Source organism: Lissotriton helveticus, chromosome 1_1 (assembly GCF_964261635.1).
Source record: "Lissotriton helveticus chromosome 1_1, aLisHel1.1, whole genome shotgun sequence".
Lineage (NCBI taxonomy): Eukaryota > Metazoa > Chordata > Amphibia > Caudata > Salamandridae > Lissotriton > Lissotriton helveticus.
The window spans coordinates 2,016,044,216-2,016,069,571 of NC_136057.1; the positions used below are offsets into that span (position 1 = coordinate 2,016,044,216).

The window sequence follows — 25,356 nt, forward strand, 5'->3', positions numbered from 1 at the left end:
ATACTGTCACGCTTGGACTACGGTAACACAATATAAATAGGGCTCCCTGAAAAACTCCTGGGGAAACTCCAGGTCGTTTTAAATGATACAGCAAGGCCGATTTTTAAATCTCCAAGAAGAACACATGCCCCCTCCTGCTGAAACAGTTGCACTGGCTCCCTATTAGGGAGAGGATCGGGTTCAAGGGTCAGTGCATAGCGCACAAAGCCAAATATGGAATGGCACCAAAATATATCACAGACCGCCTGAAGTCCTATGTGCCTAGTAGGCACCTCCGGTCATCGGAGGCCAGCTTGCTGGCCTGCCCGCGTTTTAATAGAACCACAATGGGAGGATGGGCTTTCTCAGTCGTAATCCCCAAGGTCTGGAATAAACTTCTGGATAATATACGAATGGAAACTGTGTTAATGCCATTCAGGAAAAAACTTAAAACCATCCTCTTTACTGAGGCATTCGGCTAAATCCTTTCAGTGTGCTGACTACACTTGGGACCAATGGACCGCGGTCCACCCTACCAGCGCCTAGAGACCTATGGTGATTGGCGCTCTACAAATATAAACTAAAAATAACAATAACTCTCTTCTCCTTCCTCTTTTCCTTCACACATGTACCCTTCTCTTTGACCTTTTTACTCTCTCTTGCTCTTCAGCTTTCATCCTTGTGCCCTTTCTCCATTCTCCGCTCTCTCTCTTTGTGCCTCTCTGTGCCATTTTGCACTCTTCATCCTCTTTCTTTGTGCCCATTTTCCATTCTCTACTCTCTCTTTACACCTTTTTTTTACCCTTTTTCTTGTGCCCACTTTTCCTTTGGACATATTCTCTTCTGGTTTCTCCCACTATTTTCTGCCTTTCAACTTCCCCCACCTCCGCGCTCCTTACCTGCATCTCTGTTGTGAGCCTTCCCTTGGCTCCTGTGCCCCTAGCTTCCCTAACCCCACCCTCTGCCTCAACGCTCCCCCCACCCAGGACCTACTTACTGGTGGTCACTGCCTAGGCCCCTGCTCCCACTTACCTGGTCTTCTGGCCATTCTAAGGACCTTTTTGAGCTGGCCACGCCACCTCAGTCCACCTCCCCCTTGCACTCCTCTCTTGATTTCTGCTCCTTCCTCTTGCCCTTCATGCCTTTGCCCTTCCCTTTGTCCTTTTCACTCTTTCTCTCGCACTTCTGCCTTCGTCCTTGTGCCTGTCCTCCATTCTTCACTCTCTCTCTTTGTGCCGCTCTGTGCCAGTTTCCATTCTCTCTCTTTTTGCCACTATGCTCCTGTCTTCCACTCTCCACTCTCTTGTTGTGTATCTTTGTGCCTATTTTCCACTCTCTACTCTCTCACTTTGTGCCCGTTTTCCACCCTACCTCTTTGTGCCTCTTTTTGTCTGTTTTCCCTGTGCCGCTTTTTATTCTTCTCTTGTTCCTCCCACACTTCCACACCCTCCCAGAACTTACCTGCATCTCTCTCATGTGCCTTCTCCTGCATCCTGTGCACTTCCCTCCCTGTCTCCGTTATCCACCTCCATGAGTTCTCTCCTCTCGCAGGCCTACTTAATTGCAGCTGCTGCGTGACCGTGCACCAGGTGCACGCAGTAAGGACGCCCTTGGTATGCCAAAGGCAAGCCCATCTGCAACCATTTGAACGCGGACCATGTCCAGCGCCACAGACCCTGGGTGACTGAACGCTGCCAGCGTGCACCAGATGCCACCACAGCAGCTACTTCTACACCTCACCCTGTTCCTCAAAGGGTTTCTCATGGACTCACTGCTATTTCACCTGCACCAAAATACCTACCCTACATGCCACATGTGCCTCACCCCATCTGGCATGCATTCTCTTCAACACAAGATCTCTTAGCAAACACACCACTGAGATCTGGGACACCTTTGATATGCCCTCCCCAGATATCCTCTTCCAGACAGAGACCTGGCTAAACTCCATTATGGCAACTATCATCTCCACAGCCATTCTACTGGGCTACAAGATCTTCCACCAGGACAGATTGAACAAGTCAGGAAGAGGACTTGCCGTTATCCATCATGAATCGATCATCTGCCGACACCGACAAGAACACAACCTTCATGAAACATATGCACTTCCAACTACAAACCAGCAGCCACACACCACCAAAGGCACCCTAGCTTACAGACTGCCCGTACCACGGTCCACTTTAAGCAGTCATCTCGCAGACCTCATCATCCCCGTGGCCATCCGCTCAGACAACTTCACCTTACTCTGTGTCCTCAACTTCCATCTCAACCAACTCCACTGCCTTACTCGAGAACCTCAAGATTCTGGGACTCACTGGAAAGTAGAAGGCCCTAACCACCCTACTTCACATACCGCAACAGAGTCACGTTCAGCCACCTCACTGTGCTCACTTGGACAGACCAATTCATTGTCCACTTCTTCATCAACACACCCCAACCCTCCACAGCCAAGACTACTAACAACATCAGACATAGGTGAAACAAGATAAAGGACATAGACTGGACATACACCTTCAATGTCCACCAACCAGACCTCATCAGCGACCGGCATGCCATCATTAAAGCCCTCAAAAACTGGTGTATTACCGGCTCAGACACCCTAGCCCCCCTGTAGATAATCAGACACTGAAAATCAACAGCACAAGACAGCTGATACACCAAAGTTCTTACTTAGAAACTGAAAACAGCTAGTGAGAAATTGAAGAACCAGTTGGGATAGCACCACAAGAAACACATACAAATCCGCGCTCAGGAAATATAACACCCAACTTAATGAGGCAAGAAAAACAACCCTACCTCTCAGACTAGAAAACAACTCAAACAACTTCAAAGAGCTCTTCAACATCATCAAAGATTTTCAAACCCCACAGTTGCCACCAACTCCAGTAACCCTTTGCAAGACCTTTGCAACACCCCCTACAATTTCTTTCACAAAAAAATCCTCAATACCTAGTGCAACTTCGGCCACCAACGTAAGCCACAACAACTTGTCAATCAGCAGCCCACTATAACAAATTTGAACCACAAGATCCCAAAAAACCCTCACCCCAGAAGACAATGCCAAAATCATGAGAGCAATCCACTCTGGGGCCCACGCCATATGTACAACCTAGGAGGAACTCTGATCAGTTATCACCTCACCACCTTCATCAACACCTCCATCCAAAGTTGAAAACTATCAACAAACAACTCTTCAAACATCTTGAACAACACCACCTACTAGACATCTCACAATCAGGATTCCACAGAAACCGCTCTCATCACAGCAACAACATCCAGACTATCATTGATGAAGGGGACACCACAGCACTCGTACTACTGGACCTCTCCACGGCCTTAAACAACATCTCCCACAGCACCCACATCACAACTCCGGACTACATGGGTCTGCCTTGTGATGACTGACCAATTATCTCTCTGACTGGACCCAGTGAGTCACTTTCCTGACCTCCACTTCCGAACCCAAGAACATCTTCTGAGGAATACCTCAAGGATCATCGCTCAGCACTAACCTTTTTAGCATTTACATTGCACCACTTGTCCACATCTGGTTGTGCTTGACTGGGATAAAGGTAAAGATTGAGACCAATTGCAATGGAGCCCTGCTCGGATACCTCACTTGTTAGGCCTCAGTCAAAATTTACATTCGTACTTTTCTGGCGTTTTTTTTGCCAATGGCCTTCGCTGTTCTTTATCAGTACAGATTTTGTGAGGGTTCCCCGGCTTAACTTTCAGGGAGATCCTGGTCAAACTCTGAAAGTCGGATTTCTGGAGCTCTTCAGCAGGATGAACCTGGAATCCGGGCCACGTTGGCTCTCAGATTCAGGTTGGTCACCTCCTTGAGCTTCTTCCAAAATGTTTCCCAAACATTCCCAAACTTCTGAAGGTCCTTACAGATGGTTTCCTGGTGGGTTAAAAGTGCCCAAAATATAAATCCAAGGGTCTGAAATCTCCTAAATGGTCCTTGGCAGGCCTGGACTTCACTTTCAACACTGCACTTGGTCATCCCCTAACACCTCCACTGGATGCACGCCTGGAGGAGGATCTGGCTGGAGAAGGGTCAGTTAAGCTCTTTTAACATGTAGCGGTAGGGAATACATTCCTTACTCCTTCTTGAAGCAAGGTAAAGTCCCCAGAGCTGTAGTCCCAGATAGTGCAGCAGGCGCAGTCTTCACCAGGCAGGCCCTTTGGTGGAGATCAGGATTCCAGCAAGACAATCCTCCTTCTTCTTGTAGTTGTAAGCAGCAGAACTGGGGGGGCTCTGCACCTCTCACATATTTATGTAGTATTCCCTGGCAAAAAGCAAGGGAGCACCCTGTCCAATGAGGTCCAGGGAAACACCCCCAAACTATGGCAACTTCCTCCAAAGTGTGGCATAATCTTGCCCCAGCAAGCACTATTCTCTCAAAATCCATGATGACAGAAACTTCAGCAGAGCAGCAAAAGTTAAATAAACCAACACCAATTGTGGGACAGTTTCATGGCTCTCCTCCCCAAAACATCTGCAAATGCCTTCCTTAAGCCTGCTATCTGGCTGGGGCACAGGGAACAGGGTGGGTAGGCCTGGCATTTCCTGCCTGTCCTGTTCTCCTTTGAAGCTTAAGGCTTTATGACCCATCCCACCAGCTTTGGCATTCCTGTGTAGCTGCAAAGCTCTATCCAGCAGAGAGCTTCTCCCCTGGGTAGCCACTTATCACCTAATTAAGGCGGCTTGACCAATCCTGTGCTATCTGACCAATCAGGGAAGAATGCAGGAAGGCAGGGGCAGGAATTTGACTTACAGACAAAAAAGTCTCATAACATATTTTTCTGTACATGTTAGGATACATTTAACAATGGTGAATTGCTTGATAAACAATACCATTCTATTCAGTCCATAAATGGTATTTTTTCATCCATTCCTAGCAATAGTTATGCTGCCATAAAATATTGCCTTGTTAGCCTCTGAGACCAGCTATCTACAATAGGGAAAATGAAATGTGCAATTTCGTCCTCACCAGGGATTATAGAACATCTTTTATAAAGACCCAGCTCCTAATTACAGGACTTCCTACCCCTGGGACTCTAAGGAAGCCCTGGGGGATGCTTAGTATGTAAATATGATGTAGATTAATACTTCACTGTGCCCACAGCACCAAAGTCGACTTTGCAGGGAATTTCCAACCCTGTGGAAAAATAAACTGGGCAGCTGTTACTCACCAGGGTTTAAAAACATCTTTTATAGGGAGCCTGCTTTTGGTTACATCATCCCCCACAACTTGAACACCTAAGGGAGATCTTGGGGTACCTAATATGTACAAATAAGGTACATTATCAGTTCCAAAGTGCCCATGCCACCAAAGTCGAGTTTTCAGTGAATTTACTTTTTAAAGCAGTAAGTGAAAAACCGAAAAGGCCCAGGAATCCCTGGACTGGATATGAATCCCAAATCCGTAGTTGTTTGGAGGAAAATTAGCTTAAGGCTCTGGACCTATCCAGCCTTTGAAACAAGGTAAGGATGGGTTGTAAGCATTTATTCATCCTTTTCCAAATTGTTCTACTCCAATCCCATCAATGGGTAAATTTTCCTCAAGTATTACAATACCAGATGTTAGATGTGAGCAAATTTCTTTTTATTAAGATTCATTCAAGATTTTATTCTTTAGTGCTTATTTTTCATTAATCCACTCGACAGGTGATTCATACAACATAGGACTGAACAGCCGACACGTGTTTCGCCCTTTTTGGCAAATGGAGCCAGGGCTTTCTCACGGCTATTTTTTGTAGTCTTTTTTCATCAGAAAGCAAACATTTTTGAAAACAGAATAACATGTAATGTGAAACATCCGTAGTCATATCAAGAATCTCACTACGGACCGGACTCGGTGCAGAGTGTCTCCACAGGTGAAGACCTTAGGCTTTCAGCAGTGCACACATGCAATTGCAACAAAGACTGCTGGCCTTTAAATTGCCATGCCCATTATATACTAGGGATGTATAGGTAGTTTTCATCCCCATGCCCTATTATCTACTAGGGACTTATGGGGTAGGTCAGGCCAATTGTAAGTGTACCTTAATACATAGTGTAGGCTTTACATGTGGGTGTTAAAACATAACACAGGCCCTGGGCCTGCCTAGCAGAGCCCAGGACACTCTTAGCGTCAGAAAACAAGCATCCAGGGATCTCAAATGGGCCAAAAAGTGCGAAAACACTGCAAGCAGGTCCTGATTGCTCAAAATATCCCTCTAAATTAAGCAGACAGTGTGCATTACCTAAGGTCAGTTTGAGAGATAGCTCTCTCTGAAGTCAGTAGACAGTGTGAAGTACGTCAGCTTGTCAACAGATGTCCGTCTAAAGTCAGAAGAGTGTAGTAATTTAATTGTTTACTAGAAGCACTCTGCACTCAGAATCCCCCACCACCCACATCAGGAAAAACAACGAGGTGCTTTTGTTTTGTTTCCCACTTTGTAAAACTTTAAAGGCATTTCAACTCCAAGAAACCAATGATGCAAGGATCGTGTGTTACTTGTATTCTCTGTGTAATCCCAGAGCATTCATAGAAACATTTAATAAATATCAAGTAATGCTCCTAATGGCAGAAAAGGCCTAGAGAGGTAGGGAGTGACTGGTAGAAAAACTAAGTGGCTCCTATCGCAGCTATGCCGAGGAAGTTGTAGTGGGGAGTTCAACACTTGCTGCATTCAGGACATCATTTTGTGTTTCATTGCAATTTTATTAGCATGCACTCCACCACTGCAGTGCAAGCACATGCATGAATATACACATGCATGTTCATACCTGCCCTTTGAGAACCCACCATGCTGCAAGAACACCAACCGAGTCCAGCAGGCAAGGCATATGTGTACAAATAAGATTTTCTGAAGGATCATATTTTAAATTGAAATTAAATGTGGGGGAAGCCTGATAGTGAACAGAGTGGGAAAGAAACATGTGAGCCGAGCGTGGGCAGGATTGGGTGCTTGCTTACCCGCAATCTTTGGATGAAATCTGCAAACCTACAGTTCTTTTGTACAAATAATCTTTTGGGATAGGCGAAAGAACACAGTAAGGCTCCCGATTGAAGGTGTGTGTAAAATTATATTTTCTTTACGAACTCTGGTTGAGGTTTATATGATCGACACAGTCGTTCAGTGCAGAGGTCTATGTACTGTGACAACATTTTAGTGTGCCAACCATCTCCAAAAAGAGCAATTTGTATACAATCTTTTTCCTGGATTAGTAACACGTTGTGTGGCAATGATAAACTGGTTAACAGTTATTGAAGACTTTAGAAATATACTGCAATTATCCAAAATACTTGTACAAAGACAGGACGAAAAGGTAGTCATTGACAGTTAAAGAGCAATTTATGTATCAACAGTTTTTGGCTACAGCCAGGCTGAAACCTACTCTCTGTGTTGTGGTGTTGAAATGGGAATCTATGAAATGATAAAACATTGTTTGAATTCTGTGAGTGTTTTTTAGCGTGAACTACACTTCAAATAGTAATTCTAGGATTTATTGGCTTACAGATATTGCACGGGGACAGATCACAATGTTTTGGTATTTACTTCCAATTCTAATTTATCCTTGCAATGTATTTTAAAAATGCAAATGAAATTAGTTGAAGACACGGGCAGTGGATGGTCCATTCCCAATGCTCCCTTCACGTGAAACATTTAAAAAATGGGGAATTGAATGCAACACTGTTCAGTTGCAAGTTTACCTCTACATCCCACGTGCAAAGGAGATAACTTATTTTCCAAACACCACTGCAAAATGTATAATTGCACGCTCCTGTGGCCTTAAGCAAAATATGAAAGACATCTGAAACTAACAATTGCTGAATGGGATTCCCAGAGCTCCCACTCTCTATGTATGTGTGTGAGTTGATGACGTGAGTCCTTGGAATCAACTAAAGCTGCGTGGCCAACAGCACCATGAAGTATTTTGTACAGCTACTGTTTTGAAAATGTGACTCAAGGTTGTCAGAATAGCTGATGTGGTTTACTCCAGGGAATAATGGTGTGAAAATATGTTTTCGTTACAGGACCAGGATGTGGAGTTTGTCAGTACTGCCTATGGAAAGAACAACGTAAAAGTCCTCCACATCAGAAGGCAAGGAAAGCTGCACTTTATCAAAGAACTGGAAGTCAACGTTCAGCTCACATTACTTTCAAAGAAGGATTATCTCCATGGGGACAACTCTGACATCATTCCAACAGACACCATGAAAAACACAGTTTATGCGCTGGCAAAACAGAAAGGGGTAACGTCTCTCAAATTTGCTCCGTGAAACTTTTATTCTAATTTAATTTCACCCATTACTTTTTACTGAGAGCGCTGATTTATCAAAATGAATCGTATTACTTCGATATAAAAAAACATGTATTTGTTAATAGATTCATAAAGGATTTTTCAAGGCATATATGCAACTTGTGCCTAATGAAACTTGTAGGAATACACTTCACCTAATTGATAAGTGTATTTCAATTAAAACCGGGTTTGGGAGCACCACACAGTCAAGGTCAGACTGTGACAGAAAATGCGCCCAGGCACCTAAATAAAAATGCCCTCCACCTCCGATTAAGCTTGCTAAAAAAGAAAGTGGCCCATATTTGTAAGCCGGGGATGTTTTGAACTTGAAATACAGACTGTATTGTTGTTTTGCAAGGCACCGGAGACTGGATGCATTTGTGCTTGCTGCATGCTATGTTTGTGGTAAAATTAGGGAAATCATTAGCTAAACCCAGACCACTTAACCATAAAACAGGCACACAAACAGCTAAAAAAAAACGTGCCCATACTACGACCTGTCCGACCAGCCATTCTGGCATTGCACACAACAATGTCATGTAGAAGTCCTTGCGTTTACTCAGATCCTTCCATTGATGTGTTAGATTGAAGAGAAATGCCCCGGTTACTTACCAATAATCTTCATTACTCCGAGTATTGTCTTCCTTGCCACATGAGACACAAAGGGAGCTGCAGCTCCACACCAGAACCCTCCAAAGCAGAAAGTCAGGATCCCATGCCTCCCATCCCTTCCGAACATGGCCGACCCTTGTCACCCCTGACTTCTATAAAAGGAGAATCGGCCCCTCCCACTACCTGAAGAACTACTAAGCCCCAAGAACAAATGAAGCACACCAGGGAGGTAGGGATGGGAACTCATGTGGTGAGGAAGAAAATACTCAGAGTAATGAAGATTACCGGTAAGTAACAGGGGCATTACCTCCTCGTAAGTCTTCCTCGCCACATAGGCTGGTAGGGATTTACTATGGGGGCCCATTGCGGGCTCCCAGGGGTGGATGCACTTGTGGGGGGTACACTTGGGGGGAACCCCTCCATTTCCATGCACAAGGTGGCAGGCACAGCGTGGTGCCTGCCACGTTGTGCATGGAAATGCACAACATGGCAATTTGGCATTGCAGCGAGTGCTGCTGTAAGCAGCACTCACCGCAATGTTAAACTACGGAATGCAACTGCCGGGGACTTGTCTGGCAGCTGCTCCCAACACTGCAGGGATCCGCCCGCCATCCTAATCACCCCCATAGTGAGCATATACCCAAGCCAAGAGGCTTCATAGCAAACAAAGAAACCATCAACAAGGAGTAGATGCAACAGAACCAGGGTTTAATCCAGAACAGTAAAACAAATGGACCAAACCACATAGGATACATGACACAAAACAATCAATCATGACCTGGAGGAACCAGCCTCGAGAACTGCTTTAGCACAAACCCCAGTAGGAGGACCACTAAAAACCTCCCGGGAATGCTCCATGAACTTGTACGGGGAGGACCAGGTCGCTGCCCAACAGATATCCTCAGTAGAGACACACTTGAACCAGGCCCAAGAAACAGAGAGACCCCTGGTGGAATGACCCTGAACACTGGATGACAGCTCAGAGCCTGAGAGTCGTAGGCAGACAAGATAGGCTGTTTAATCCAACGACTTAAAGTGGATAGAGAAGGCTTGTGACCAGACCGAACTGGACCAAAAGTCACAAACAAATTGTCACAACAAGAGAAAGTGGCTGTCCGATCCAAATACAACAAGACAGCCTGCCGAACATCCAACAGCAAGAGAGGCAAATCCAAACCTGACAGAGCCACCGGAGGGAAAGGCGGTAATATCACCTCGCAGGAGCAGTTGACCATCGAAGGGAAATTGGGGATAAACCTCGGGGCAGGGTGCAAAACCAGAAAATCCGGGAGAACCCGCAAGAATGGAGGAGACCGCAGAAAGGAGCCCAGCTCCCCAATCCTACCAGCTGAGATGATTGCCACCAAGAACACCTCCATTAAGAAGAGAAACTTCAAACCCACCGAACCCAAAGGTTCAAAGGCAGCACCCTGAAGGGCCCACAAAACCAACAGAAGATCACAGGATGGAGCAAGGCAAACAGCATGAGGCCGCTGCAAAAAACAGCTCTGAAGCAAGCGAGCCACAAGAGGATCGAGCCCGTCCAGGGCCAGACTGCGAAACGCCCTCAAGGCTGTCCATAGAGCCCGCAAAGTGGAAGGAGCCAGCCCCAGGGAAAAGCCTTCAGCAAGAAAATTGTGGACCCTCAAATAATCCGCAGACACATGGTCAACCCCTTTCAGCCCACACCAATGAGAGAAGAAGGAGCAATAGCGGGAGTAAGAAAGCAGAGTAGAAGACCGGCGGGAACCCTGAAGTAAATCCACCATCTCCACAGAACAACCCTGCACCAGAAAGTTCACCTTCAAAAGAGCCAGGCCTGAAGATGCAGCAGACGCAACACCCCCACCAGGAGCGGGGGGCCCGTAAGGGATAAGGAAGAACTGGAATTGCCCAGCACTCCTCAACAGCCAGCTCGCTCAGAAGAGGAAACCAAGGACGGTGAAGACATTCGGGAACCACCAACAGGACAAACGTCTTTTCCTGGCGAATCTTGCTCAGGACGCGCAGAACAAAGGGATACGGGGAAATGCATACAGAAGGGAGGCCGGCCAACTGAACGACAATGCATCCAACCGCCATGCCCCTGGGTACGGAGGGAGAGCGCAGAAGCAAGGCAGGAGAGCATTGAACTAGTCCACAAACAAGTCTATTGTCGGATGCCCAAACCGGACCAGTAGCTGCTGGAACACAGAGACCCTCAGAGAGATGGCAGACATCGGTGGAAACACCTGGCACAGGTGATCCACCATGACATTCTCCCTCCCCGGGAGATACACCGCTCTGTGAGACAAGACCGAAGACTCTGCCCAAGACAGGATTTCACGGGTCAGTAGCCAAAGGGAGCAAACCCTGCAACCCTCCTGATGATAAATGTATCCCATCACCACCTGATTGACCGTCCGGACCAAAACATGCTGACCTCGGAGAGCGGAATCAAACTCCAGGCATGCCAGGTGATCGGCCTTCAACTCCCGAAAGTTGGATGAGCAACTTGCCTGAAGCTGATCCCACTGACCCTGAAGAGACCGGGAACCCAGGGTTGCCCCCCAGTCCAGGAGACTGGCATCGGTCGTGACCCCAGAGATGGGGAGACCAGGTAGGGCAGCCCCTTAGAGAGATGAGCCTCCACTAACCACTAGCCCATATCAGTGCAGATCTGCGGAGACACCTCCACCGGAAGGTCATATTTTCCTGAGCAGGGATCCCATCGGGGTAGGAGATGATCAACCAAGGGGTATAAATGGAGGTGAGCCCATGGTAAGACATTGATGGTAGCCGCCATCAACCCCTGCACCCTCAACCATTGATAAACAGGGGTGGAATCCTGAACCAGAAGACAACCCCGATCCCTCTACAGGGTGTTTCTCCATTCCACAGGCAAAAGGCCATCCCCCGGACCATGTCCAGGTGACTCCCAATGAACACCAAGTCCTGGGTCAGCAACAGGTGAGACTTCCGGAGGTTGATCATGAACCCATGGGTGGAAAGGACTTTGTAGACCCTCTTGAAATAGAAGAGACAGACATCATCCAGATAAGGAAAAACCCTGATCTCCTCCCTGTAGAGGATCCTCACCAAGGGGGCCAACACCTTTGTAAAAACCCTTGGTGCAGCAGATAAACCAAATGGAAGTACCTGGAACTGAAAGTGGAGGAATCGCTGGGAGGACGGGTTAATGGACATAATGAGGTAGACATCCAGAAGTTCCAGAGAAGCAATTACTTCCCCCTGAACCAGCAGCAGTAGGATCTCCTGTAATGAGAGCATTTAGAATTTTACATGGGGAATGGACAAATTAACCCGCTACAAATACAGAACTGGACGAAAATCCCGACACCTTCCTCACCAGGATCAGGATGGAATAGACTCCCCTTCCCCTCTGAGAAGCAGGAACCCGACGAATAGCCCCTTTTTGAGGAGGTCTTGAACACCGCCTAGCAGGGCCCCCTGCTTCCCTGGCATCAAAGGCAATGGGGTAGCATGGAAAGTGTCTGGAGGAAGGGAGCTGAACACATTGGCGAAGCCATCCCAGACAAACCGGAGGGCCCAGTGGTCCAAGACGGATGATTCCCACGCATTGATGAAATTCCACAGGTGTCCACCAACCAGACCCATGACAGGAGGTAGCAGAGGATAGTCAAGATTTAGATGAGGGAGATGAGGCGGTAGGCTTAGACCGGGATTTGTTGAAGAATAGGGTGGCCTGGCCGTGACCGCTTCTTCGAAAGGGCAAACTGCCCCTGGGTGTAGAATTGGTAGTGAAGGCCCATTTGGGACCAAAAAACAGTCCCGTGAGGAACGGATGGGAGCTAAAAGCTTCCTGTCCTCAGTGGACTTCTTCACCATGTCCTCCAGGATAGCGCCAAACAGCTTTGCACCTGAAAAAGGAATTTTCATCAGGATAGCCTTCTGGGCAGCATCAGCCTTCCAGTGGCGGAGCCAGACCTGGCGACGGGTCTGGATCACAGCTCCACCAGCCGCGGAGGCGGCCCCCAAGGTGTCAAAAGAAATATCCAACAAAAAATCTTGTCTGTTGTTCCATAAACGCCAAGATAGGAAGAACATCAGCCCCCTGTTCCAGCAGCTAAGCCAAAGATTGTAAGTCATTATATAGCGACTGAATTGTGTATGACAAACAGGCGGAAGCTTGGATGGAAAAGTTGACAGCTGCATAGGAACGTTTGGCAGCAGCTTCTACTCTTTTGTCGACAGGGTCTGAAGGAGACGCATCCTCAGAAATGACGGTACCCTTAGAGGCTAGACCAGCCATGAGTGAGTCAACCTTCACGGAGAACGGGAAATCCTTTGTGAAGTCCTGGTTGCCGTAGCATTTGGATATATAACGTGGAAAAGCCTGTTTATCTATCTCCTGCCATTCATTATCAATACCCTTCTTCACCAATAACGTGGTGTCGTAAAAATAATCCAGGCACTGCCTTCAAGAGAGGCTGTGTATTCGCCCCCCCTCCTACAGACGGCGTAAACTGGATCGGGCCAGGAGAGGAGGGGAGCCGAAACTGCCTCGCGATGGGATTCCCTGCCAATGGTGGGAACGGCCACTCGTGTCCTCTAGAATGCCGAGGGACAGAAAACATCAGGCCGGGAGACGACGAAAAGTTACCACTGAGGGCATGAGCTGGGACCCAATGCTGCAACCACTGTCCCGGCCCTCGCTCCGAAGCGCCACCGGGTCCCAGATGCAGGTAATCAGACACTGCAAGACCCGCACCAATCCTAATAGCGGAGCCAGCGCATATTAAGCCACAGGAGGCAGGAAGAGCCCATCCCAGCCCGACTGCATAAGCGGCTCGCCCCTTATTAAACCCTGGCTCGCTATAGCATAGCCTAACCGAGACCCTCCACGTAGGGGAAATAGGGGAGGGAAAAGGGAAGACCCCCAAGTACTCAGGCCCGCTAGGGCAGGACCTCCACCCAGGGGTCTTGATCCTGCTAGAGCAGGATCCCAAAATTACCTCACAGCGCACTTGGAGTCCAGCGCAGAACGAAAAAAACAGGTAGTGAGATGGGTCGATTCTCCTCTTATAGAGGTCAGGGGTGACAACGGACGGCCATGTTGGGAAGGGATGGGAGGTATGGGTTGCTTACATTTTGCTTTGGAGGGTTCTGGTGTGGAGCTGAAGTTCACTTTGTGCCTCATGTGGCAAGGAAGACTTACGAGGAGGTAATGCCATCGAGTGGAAACATGTATATTGCACTAGTGGTTAGCCTAACCGGTATTTGGGATACCCAAAGTATTATATTTGCTTGTAACAATCTATTGAAATCACATAAGCAGTAGGTACATCTGTGTATTAGATGCAGGGCGTCCATACCATACTTACATGTAAAGTTTACAGGAGTGTTCAAGGATGTAGCTGTCAGTAGCATTGTGTCCCACTGCACTCCAACTATAAGGTCTATTATGATGCGCCACCATAACGGCAAAAGGGACCGCCCGCCATAAGAGCGGCGGTCCAGTGATTCAGATTAGGATGCGCCCACCACACTGGCGGGCGCACCCCGCATTTTTTACCTTGTGGCGGGTGGTGGTTTCAGCTGCACCCACCCCCATGTAAAAAAGGCATGTTGCACAAAGTGGCAGGCACCGCACGGTGCCTGCCACATTGTGCATGCAAATGCCCCCATGTGCACCCCCCACCCTCCCAACACTCTGAGGGCACATAACGGGCCCCCACATGCAGGCACCACATGCCTTTCCATGGCGGCAACGCTGCCATGGAAAGATACATCTCTGCCTGCATGCCGATATGGATGGCGGTGTGTTGCAGATATATCAGGTAAAAGTGATCCAGAAAGTGCCAGGGAGTGTACCAATAGGTATGATTCTCACACAATCTATTTAGGAAGTGTACAGGTACACCTTAAAAATAGCTACACAGAAGAAAAAATGTGTACCGCAAAATAAAACTGACGGTCACTATTTTCTGTAACGTGTGAATTCTTACTGTATACACACACATCACAACATTATTAAAGCAACGTCAGCCCATAAAAGTTGTAAAATGTGCACATACACAAGAATAAACGTTGCACTGTGTAGTCTACGCGTCAACTTCTGTAACTCAGTGAATGTGACGTTCAGAATCAGACAAACACTGATTTGGGTTTAAAGCTCCAAAGCTGAAAGGGATTGATACATGCCTGAAATATCTCTGTTGTGACATATCAGTAATAGGTGCATCGATACACATTCAAATTGACACAAAGAGAAATACAACTGGTTTGCTACAGATTTCAGTCAAAATATATATGTGTGAATAACGTCTCCTGATGGGCACTTTCAGACACAACCTGTGAATGTTGCATGCATGTGATGTAAAATGATAACCCATTTTGGTAGTGTGCCTGACTAGACAAACCATAGCTCTCATGTATATATTGATCATATTAGGCCACAAGCGCAAAGTTAGATTAAAGAACAGATACAGACTAATAACTCTGTCCTCCACACATCCCAAATACACGCTAATTTTAGAAATCAGTGTTAGCGACCATTACATAACCTGCTTGGTAAAATCGTAGATGTCTAAAACTGCATGCCCTAAAAAAGCATCAGGATAACAGTGTAAGAACATAACTTATGTACCTTTTATTCCAATAAGTTAAAAAAAATTGAATATGTCATTTGTTTATTATCACATGGTATACTTAATTCTACGATTGATTAATCTATCCAATGAATCTACAAATATCTTTATTTTTTTACATAATTTTATATAGCGCAATTTGACCCAGTTGCATTACATGAGGACACATTCATTTTTTTTTTAGGGGGGGGGGGGGGTGGAGATTAAATGATTTGCCCAAAATCACAGGATGTTTAGTGTCATTGCCGAGACTAGAACCCGGTTCCCCAGATTCAAAGTCGTCCGCCCTAGCCATCAGGCCAACTCCTCTCGTTATAAATGTAGAAGCCGTTCCATAACACTAGTTATTTTTCCATTGTCCCCCTCAGCCTTCTTTCATGTTACTGAGACTTATAAATAAAGCAACGGGCAAAATAAGGATGATTGTCCAGCTTACCTATTTTGAATGCTGTGCTCTAGCTCTCAATAAAGATAGTCCAGACCTGAAGTCCGAAGATAGAATGCAGACTTTAGAAGGTCGGTTGTTTCTCCAGTCCGCTCTAGAGGAAAGTTCTCGCGTGGCTGTGAAAGCACCTGCTCCATCATGCAAAGAGGAGTAGGCAGAATCCTACCACCAATTCCATTCATAATGCCCTTCAGCAGTCAACATTCTTTGATAGCTCTCAATTCTCAGCATATCTGCATGTCACTGAAGGCCTGGAGGGAAAGGAGAAAGTAGGAGTTTGAGGAAATGCTGTCTGCATGAAAAAGCAGCTCTTATTCTTGCCCTTTTTTTGTTATATATATTTAGAGGCTAGGAAAAAGATAATATGCATGTTTGTTGTAGCACTGCATTATAGTACTACTGCTGGATAATTTGTAATTTATCTTAATAGATCAATACAATTGAAGAATTTGGTATGGACCTTTGTGAACACTTCCTGTCTTCCTACCACCATGTGACTAAGGTCAAAATCTATGTAGATGAGGCACCATGGAAGCGCTTTGAAAAGGTATGAAACTGAAACACACCGTAACTACATTTAATGGTAATGAAGCTTTAAGAGTCAGAGGCCTGCTGAAGTAGTCAGAATTAATTTTAATGCAATGTCTATACTTAACACTCGCTTCTACTTAATAATTTTGCATAAATTGATGTTGTGAATTAAAAATGGGGTCATAATATATTTTCTGAAAAGCAGTATAGTGAAGTCAATGTTCACTATTCCCTGTTTCTTAATACTCAATGGAACGCAACTAAAACTGAGGATTCCCGTCTTACCTATGTTCCTAAGACATAGGATATAAAGGAAGACATTATAAATCAGTAATTTAAGGAAATTTCAGAAAAGGCCTCCTTTGTATGAATTTGCATGTATGGATTTTATGTATAAACCTTTGCCTTCTACTTGATCTTTATCGCGAACACCTTTCTTTCATCACTCGCTCATTCACCTTTTAGCAACTTCATTGGAAAATTAGAATATTTTTAAAGTAAATAAATGTATCTGTGATCAAATATAAAATATAACACAACAGTTTTGCACTCCGAGTGTCTGTTTTCTTTGTTTTGGATACGATTAATGTTGAAATAATCCCGTTGGGACCAATTGTTTTTTGTACCTTTATAATATTAAGCTCTATATTTCAGTTTATTTTTTAAAAATTCATAACTCCATGTCCACATATTGGATGTTTGTGGTTTTGGTTTTGTTTTGTTCATTGAATTAAGCTCTATTTTTCTAACCTGGTGTGGGATCTTTTTGAGAAGTGTTTTCACTGTTTTACTATTTGAAAGTTTGCACAAATAGTTTACACGTTGCCTCTTAAAATAAGCCTGACTGCTCTGTGTCAAGCTACCAGAGGGTGAGCACAGGATAATTTAGGTGTGTATGTGACTTACCCTGACTAGAACTGTGGTTACTGCTTGACTATGGTTTATACCGCAGTCAATCACAAACCACATTTCTAACTACAATGCTGCCATCACCCATGAATATTAAAGAGGTTGGAGGGCTCACTCCTTCATATTTATTGGTCAGCCACCCCCTGGATAACGACCTTCTGTAGACACAATATTCCATCCATAGTGTGAATGGGCTTAAACCCCACGACCGGGCCTTAAGGGGCCTATCCTCAATATATACTTACCATGTAAGTATTTGCATTTAAGCAGCGCATGTAGAGCAAAAGTTTACCTCCATTTTATGGTGGGCAAATATACAGATGCAAGAATTAGGCTCATGGGGGCTTATTTACAAGCACCTTGCACCACAGGTGCTTCAGTGTTTGTGACACACCACGGGTGCAACCTCCTGCCTTATGTTTACAAGGCACGTAAAGCCACCTTTAATCGTGTTTCCTGTCCTTGTAAATATGGCCCTTTCTCAAGCCACACTTTGTGTGAAAGGGACGTGATATGGGTGTTCGCACGCAAAACCCATGTATTCTGCCGCATTTCCAGATTTACAAGAATTTATAAACCTGGAAGGGTGGTGTAGCAATGCGCAATGATTTTTTTACTCTTTCTAAGGGTGCTACATTCTGCAGCACACATAGAAAGAGGAAAACACCTCTTTTTTAAAATTGTTTTTGTGCAGGAAGTTAGACCTTCCTGCACAGAAACAATATCCCCGCAACGCAGGCCCCCTTGCACCTTGGCGCAAGGGTGCCTGCGTGCCGCAATGGCAGCCGATTGTGCACCAGCGCAGTAGAATGCACAGGGATGAGTCATATTGTTGTAAATATGCCGCATCCCTCTGCATTGAAAGTGCCGCAGTGTGGTGCAGCCAACAGGCTTGCAGTTCCACGCTCCAGCACTTTCTTGTTAATATGGCATTTTGTGTTTGCAAAACGTAGTTATGCTACTCCACGTAGCACAAGTGAATTAGTAACCAGGGGGCTGCAAAATTGATGTACTCTCTATTGTGAATCAGTGATGTACAGTCATTGCTCCAGGCAATGCCAAATCTGCCTTTTTTTACACACATATATGTTTGTATTCATCCGTCTGTCAACGTGCATGTGCATCTCTAGCTGAGCATGCACAAATAGAAATTATGAATCACAAGCACGCACACTTTGTACAACTTTCTATGTATCAAATAGGATATTAGCACGAGAGAAAATGAAATATTCTCCTTGTAAATTTGCCTCTAATTTATGGAATTTTTAGAACTCACTTTGTAAATGAAATATTTCTGTGCTTTGGCATGAAATAAGGAGGATGCAAAAACAACTTTTAGTATTGCTAAATCCTGAGAAATACATTTTATAATAGCAATAAAAGATACTCATGCATTTAGTTCAATTATGTATTTTGTCTAATTATTTTCATGAGTTCCAGTTAAATAATTATAACACAAACCAAATTCACAGACCAAATTCACGTGTTGTATGTTGTAGATGAGCAGATGATAAAAGGAGCAGTCATTCTAAAAACCTCACCAAGAACAATAAACTGCAAACATTAAATGCTAGGGTACATCGCAAGGGTTCTAGCATGCTGTTTGGATTTTCTGATACCATACAATTCTTTTAAAAGCATCTGTCATGTTAAAACTTGTGGAAAAGATAATGAGCAAAAGGAAATTGCCCAACCCAGCATTAAATTACATCCTTTACATATATAACCCACATTTAGGTTAATGTGCCTAGCAATTCTCACATTTCCCTTCAACAAAGTACAATTGTGATCAGATTTTGAAAACACTAAAATGTCCCATTATTTTATGCAAACAAGCAAGTTTATCTTTAGATGTGCAAGTCTTTTACAATCTCAATACAAACCCTGAGTGCAGAGTTAATTAACTAAATTGCATTCATTACAAATGGACTCAACTCCTCTGCCGGTAAAACAATTTCACAGGGTACATGGTATGTTTACGATCGACTACCACAGTAAAACTGATGGGCTGCGGAAATATGTGTTGAGGCCTTTTCCAAGCAACATATATCTATGTGTTACCTAGCTCTGACTAAAATACTAATTTGATTATGGTAAATTATAGCCTTAACATTTTTGTAAAATTCTAAAATAGTCTTTGCCTACTTGCCTACCATACTTCAAAACAATATATGGTCTTGGTTCTTGATAACAAACACTGAAATTAGAAGAATGGCTTCAGTTTTGGCAGGTGATTTACAGTGGTGGACGCTACTTAGAGACTTTCCTGCAGGCCAGCCGCCACCTCTCGGTGCTCTTCGGTGGACTCCAGGAGCAGGAAGCAGGAACTAGAAAGAACACAGGCTCCCTTAGCCAATCACAAAGCTGTCTTACAGCAGTGTTGTGATTGGACTGAGCGCCGTGGTTCAGAGAGGGACTGGGAGGCTGTGCATTTTCTCAAACCAGGCTGTGCAATGCAGCTTGTGGAGAACATGTTTGTTCAGCCCAAGATGGCTGGTCAAACCGTCATGCACACTTAAGAGAGAGCCCACCACTTCTCCTTCTATTCATGTGACCACCTAGCCCGCCTGCCCCTAACCAGCTGAGCCACAACGGAAGCATTGCTTTACCATTTTATTTTTCGTTTTTGAACTGCTGACAGAGCAGTGGGGCGACGCTGCTCTACTTTAGCGTGGGAGCCACCGCTGCTGATTTATAATTGGAGCTCAGCAGAGTTTTTGGACAATTACCCTCTGACAAATTGAAGATGAATACCTTCATGGCTGTTGCCTTGTTTTCAGGCAAATCACCGCCACGGGACCTGTCCCCAGCATTCAATCCGGCTCCCAGAAATTCATGTCAGCTGTGTATTCCCTCCTCTATTGAATGTTGTGATTCTCTGACTCTTTTGTTCTTATGTTCTCCTCTGTTTAAATAATCTTAGCGCAATTCAAGGGATGTTTGAGGGCAGCATTCCTCTTTCAGCAAACTCAGAATTATCCTGTTTTCGCCTTTGTTTTTTTGATTGAATTGAAAGTAAGTGGCATATTTACAACAGAATGGCAGAGCGCGGTGTATCGCCACAATTGGTAATGCTGCACGTCGACATTCTGAAAATGCACTGATGCTCCTTATTTACAATAATACGGCACACCCCTGTGTTGTCCCTAGCGCTTGCACAACATTTTGCAAGGGTGCCTGCATTGCAGGGAATGATTGTTCATGTGCAGAAAGGTGTCTCTTCCTGCACATAAACTATCACTAATGATGATGTGTAACTTCTATGTGTGCTGCAAAATGCTGCACATATAGAAGTTGCAACTTGTCATTATTTAATGATTGTTTATGTGCAGGGAGGGACACCTTCCTGCACATGAACAATCACTAATAGCGATTTGCACTTTCTATGTGTGCTGCTGAATGCAACACATAGAAACAGTAAACACGAGGAAAAATGAGAGCAAACGCGAGGAAAAATGAATAATTTCTCCTTGTTGCACCAGTTTAGGACCAGGTTTTCATAGAATTATTTTTGGCGCTGCCCCATATTTACGCTAGCCTTGTAAATAGGAGGGAGCGTCAAAAAGAATTTGGTATTGTGGCAGAATGCCCACTTCAACACCCATTGCCCACCCCTTCCAGGCCAAGTGCTGCATGAATAAAGGCATTATTTATAAGTAAAGTAAATAAATCCACATTTGTAAAGCGCACAATCACCCGTAAGGGTCTCTAGGCGCTGGGGGCCGTCAGGAAGATTAAGCAAGCTATTGCCCAGAGTCACATGGTGCTGGGCTAACCTGCCGCCGGTGCTGGGGATCGAACCGTGATCCCCAGATTCCGGAGTCAGTCGCCCTGGCCGCGGCGCCACACCTCTTCCCTAAGGCGTTTTTAAGCCACATAAAGTGGCTTAACACCGCCTTGTAAACAAGGCAAATGTATTATCACCACCAGAACGTCCAAAAAACATTCTGTTGGCGATAACCCCTTGTAAATATGCCCCTCAGTGTTTTCTGTACTGCCAATGATGGGGCAGTCGTGTAATATCTAAACCTCTATGTTCATGTTAAAGATATGGCAGCGTATCTTTTAGGAAATTTACAACGTTATACTTGCAATCAGATGGAAGTATCCATACTTAATCCGGAACATAGCTCAGTGAATGAACTTTTCCCTGTTATCGTGTGAAGCACATATAAACATTTACCCTCAATGATGTTTCTTCATTCACAGAATGGAATTGAGCATATCCATGCCTTCATATATTCGCCCGATGGAACTCATTTCTGTGAAGTTGAACAAAGTCAAGGAGGTAAGCATTGCATTCAGAATTTCTTTGCTTAAAAGGCTGTTTATTACAGATGCAGCTTTAGTTTTCAAGGTCTGGAACCTTATCTTACACGCAAGCGAAAATTCTTAAATCACAATGCTGCTTGAAAGAATAGTACATATCTAAGAAACATGGAAATGTCCTACAGTAAGATGTGAAATGTACCCCAAGTATCACAACGGATGGCACTATATTGTTATACATCAGTCAGAATTTACATAGGGAGACTGTTTTCTATTTTGCTAATTGCTTTTGATGAATTTTCGAAAAACTTTCCTAAAAAAAGTCCATCTATTTCAGCTCCATCCTGGAATGTTTTGGGTGAACGCGCAAGTGAGGGCAGAGACAAAAGGGGGGTTGGTTCCAAAACACTTTTTCCCATGCACTTTCCTTAGGAAAAATTAGATAAAACATAAAAAGCAGAATGACACCAAATTTGGCAGAAAGCTAGATATTTATTGGGAAAGCAAGCTTGTTGTGATTTGGTGTAATTCTGGAGAGTGGTATAAGAGAAATTAAGGTTTAAAATGTATATGCATCTGTTCCCATGGGACTCGTGCATCAAATAGTGCAATCTGAAGAAAAATGTTGGGTCCACCATTTTAGAACTAGTCTTCAAAAGCAAACAAGAAACACATAAGGGGCCATGGTAAGGGTACCCTGACCCCCGTCCCCCTGTCCCAGAAGGACCTCTTGGAACAAAAAATCAAACAAACTCTTCAGGTTCATACAGTCCCACGGTATTCCTGCGGGAGCCAACACAGACCCCCCCACCCCCCACCCCCCCCCCCCCCCCCATGGTCCTGCGGGAATTGAAAAAAATAGCAGCCAACTGACAACTCACTGCTGAGAACAATCTCCCTCTCACCCCACCCCAGTGCACATGGCCAAAGGTTGTGTGCAGCCATAGGTTGGGCACAGGCCATGCCAACATGCCAGGCACAGCAGCTTAACCCCCTCATCACTGCGCCATGCGTGGCAAGGGTTTGGTCGCATACACATCAAAATAACTTATTACTTTACATTAAAATCATAGGGCATGTTTTACAAAGGCAATCTGAGACATTTGGCATTCACAGAGGGCATTTACGAGTCGTATCTTTATGTCTGCAGTCAGGCCAGAATCTCTGGCTTAGGTCATACTCCGCGGACCTGGGCCATATTCTCCGGCTCGTATCGTACTCTCTGGTTCGGGCTGGATGAAGTGTAATCAATGGGCCAGAAAGTAATTTTTATAAAAAGTAACATTAGGAATGTGTGATAAATGGTAGAAGAGGTCATGAAATCAGTTTGGGAAGGGGCAAGGGTGTGGCCACACACTACATCATATCCCAGAAAAGTTTGCTCCTTTGCATCATGGTACATGCAGTCCACAATTTTTGCTCCCCTTAGTGTTCAACATTAAGGGGAGTGAAAATTGAGTGCTGACATTTCCAGTGCTGGAATTGAAAAAATGTACTCCGAAACCCATAAATTTGGGGTTAAGGTGTGGCAGCAGAAATGGGGAGGAGACATTAGGGGTGGTTCATGATAAGTGCAGATTGACAGTCACCCTGTACATTCATTTTTTTTAAACACTACTGCAAAGAAATGAGCAACAAAGAGAAACATGATGGTAAATCTGTTTTGGCTCACAAAGGGCATGCATTTTTAAGTATGTTTTAGAGTGAAGGCACCTACTGCAGAGATGTTTGTGTGCCCAACAATTTTCAAATAAAGAAAAGATGACTCTAGTTGTAAATGCAAGATCTGTGTTTTCTGTAGTCACAGTTTAACTCATGTAGTAGCATAAACTATTATTGTGCCTGTGGCAAAGCTGCTGTGTAATATGTAGATGTTGATTTTACGCAGCTAAGTAAGTGGATTATTGCTTTTGGCATAGAGATTCTTTCATTACTTGAGTTAATAAGTTACAACCCTTCTAATATAGCATAGTCAGCTATGACCCGGCATCAATGAACTGCATGCAAACTGCAAGCGTGAATTTAGAAACATATTGTTTTTTTCTCAATGTGGCATTTCCTATGCATTGATTTACACACTTGTATGATACATTCCCTCTGTATAATGTGGGCGTGTGATGCAACGCACTCTGACACCATACTATAAAAAAAAAATATATATAAAGAGATATATTAGTGCTACTTAAATCATTATAAGTGTAATTACTCAAACAGGCAGATTCATAGAGTGCATGCATATCTCTTCTATATAGGGGTTGAACAAAGTTAGAAATCAACTTCCAAATCATATTTTCCCTGGAGTACTTGTGAAATAATGAGCTGTGCGGCCTTTAATTCCACAATGGCTCCAGATAGCTCGCAGCCAGGATGATACTTAAACATGGACAATAGCTGATGACCTTTTAAGTGACACATTTGGTTTGGTCGCAGTTGGAAGCTGATCTGAACAGAAAGCAGACAGTGTGCACGGGTTCTAATAAATGTGTATTAAATATACAATTAAAAAAATCGATGTTATACAAAGACAGCGATCCATTCTCTTAATCGCGCTCAAAGTGGTCTCACATCAAAATAGTTTTCCTACATTTAAAAATATTTTACAAAACATACAATTAAAGAGGTAATAAAAAGTTCATTCTCTAAAAATTGTAAGACCAATAGTGCAGGGCGACATTGTCTAATGCAACCAACATTTAGCTTTTACGATTGTCTCATGGTCTACCCCATACTTTGCCATTGTGTGCTAATACATTTGTGATTTATATTTTTTTGGTTTGGAGTGTCCACCAACCATTCTTTTGGTAGTATAGAAGGTCTCATGTTTGCTTTTTGTTTATTTTGTGTGACTTTTCCTAAATTGCGTGTACTAATAGAAATTAATTTTGAGTTCTGAGTGATCTATATAAATACACTTTGGGGTAGCCATTTTGAGTGTATACCCTTTTCAGCCATGTGTGGGTTGCCATTTCCAACTGGTTAGAGGTCTAGTCATTTTAATTTTCGGAGACACAATAAGACGGAAGATTTTGATTTCCCTCAGCTGCATGATAGCCATGCAGTGGACATTTGCAGCAGGCTCACCACTGGCATGTGGGAGATGCTCCCGTGACAACTCCGCTTACTCCCATCCATGCCTGGATATTGGCAGGTCAGCTGCCCAACTATTCTGAGAGGCAGGAGGTAAACAAACTAACACACATTATACACCCCATAAATAATTAGGCCTGCTCTCTTCTTACTATCAGCCGAGTCCATACACAATTGTCTCTCTCAAATCTTTAAATCTGTATAAGTCGATACCCTTACAATTCACTTTGTTTGCTGTTCAGATATGGAATAAGAGGATGGGGATATTGTCTGTCCTTTGTAACGTGAGATGAGAGCGGAAGAATATCATTTATCAATTAGCTGGTTCCTCTGGGCTTGAATATTTTCACAAATCAAATGACCAGTTTGAAAGAGTCTGGGGGGAAGGCGAGAGACTGGTTAACATAGCAGATAAGTCCTTAGCCTTGGTAATAAAGCAAACCTGAATCTCATCAGATGGCACAATACTTGTATTCTCCTGCAAAGTGAGCAAAAAAAGGTTACATTTCTCCTCCTCCACTCGGTCCCTCTGTTGAAACATATGAATATGTGGCTAGAATTCCCTACCAGGGATGACCAGAACTTGGTGTATATTTAGCAGCATATGATGTAACACAGCT

At 44.4% G+C, this 25,356-nt stretch overlaps 1 protein-coding gene across 3 annotated transcripts in view; it reads left to right on the forward strand.

Annotated features, from left to right (window-relative positions):
- LOC144755616 (uricase-like) overlaps window positions 1-25,356 on the forward strand; it is a 256,599-nt gene that overhangs the window by 167,543 nt on the left and 63,700 nt on the right. For all 3 annotated transcript variants that reach the window (XR_013594943.1, XM_078644737.1, XM_078644749.1), the window contains 3 exons: window positions 8,007-8,225; window positions 16,371-16,487; window positions 21,590-21,668. Coding sequence is in view for 2 of the 3 variants with exons in the window: in XM_078644737.1 (XP_078500863.1) it covers window positions 8,007-8,225; window positions 16,371-16,487; window positions 21,590-21,668 (415 nt within the window). In the remaining variant the exon portion in view is untranslated. The remainder of the gene's footprint in view (window positions 1-8,006; window positions 8,226-16,370; window positions 16,488-21,589; window positions 21,669-25,356) is intronic.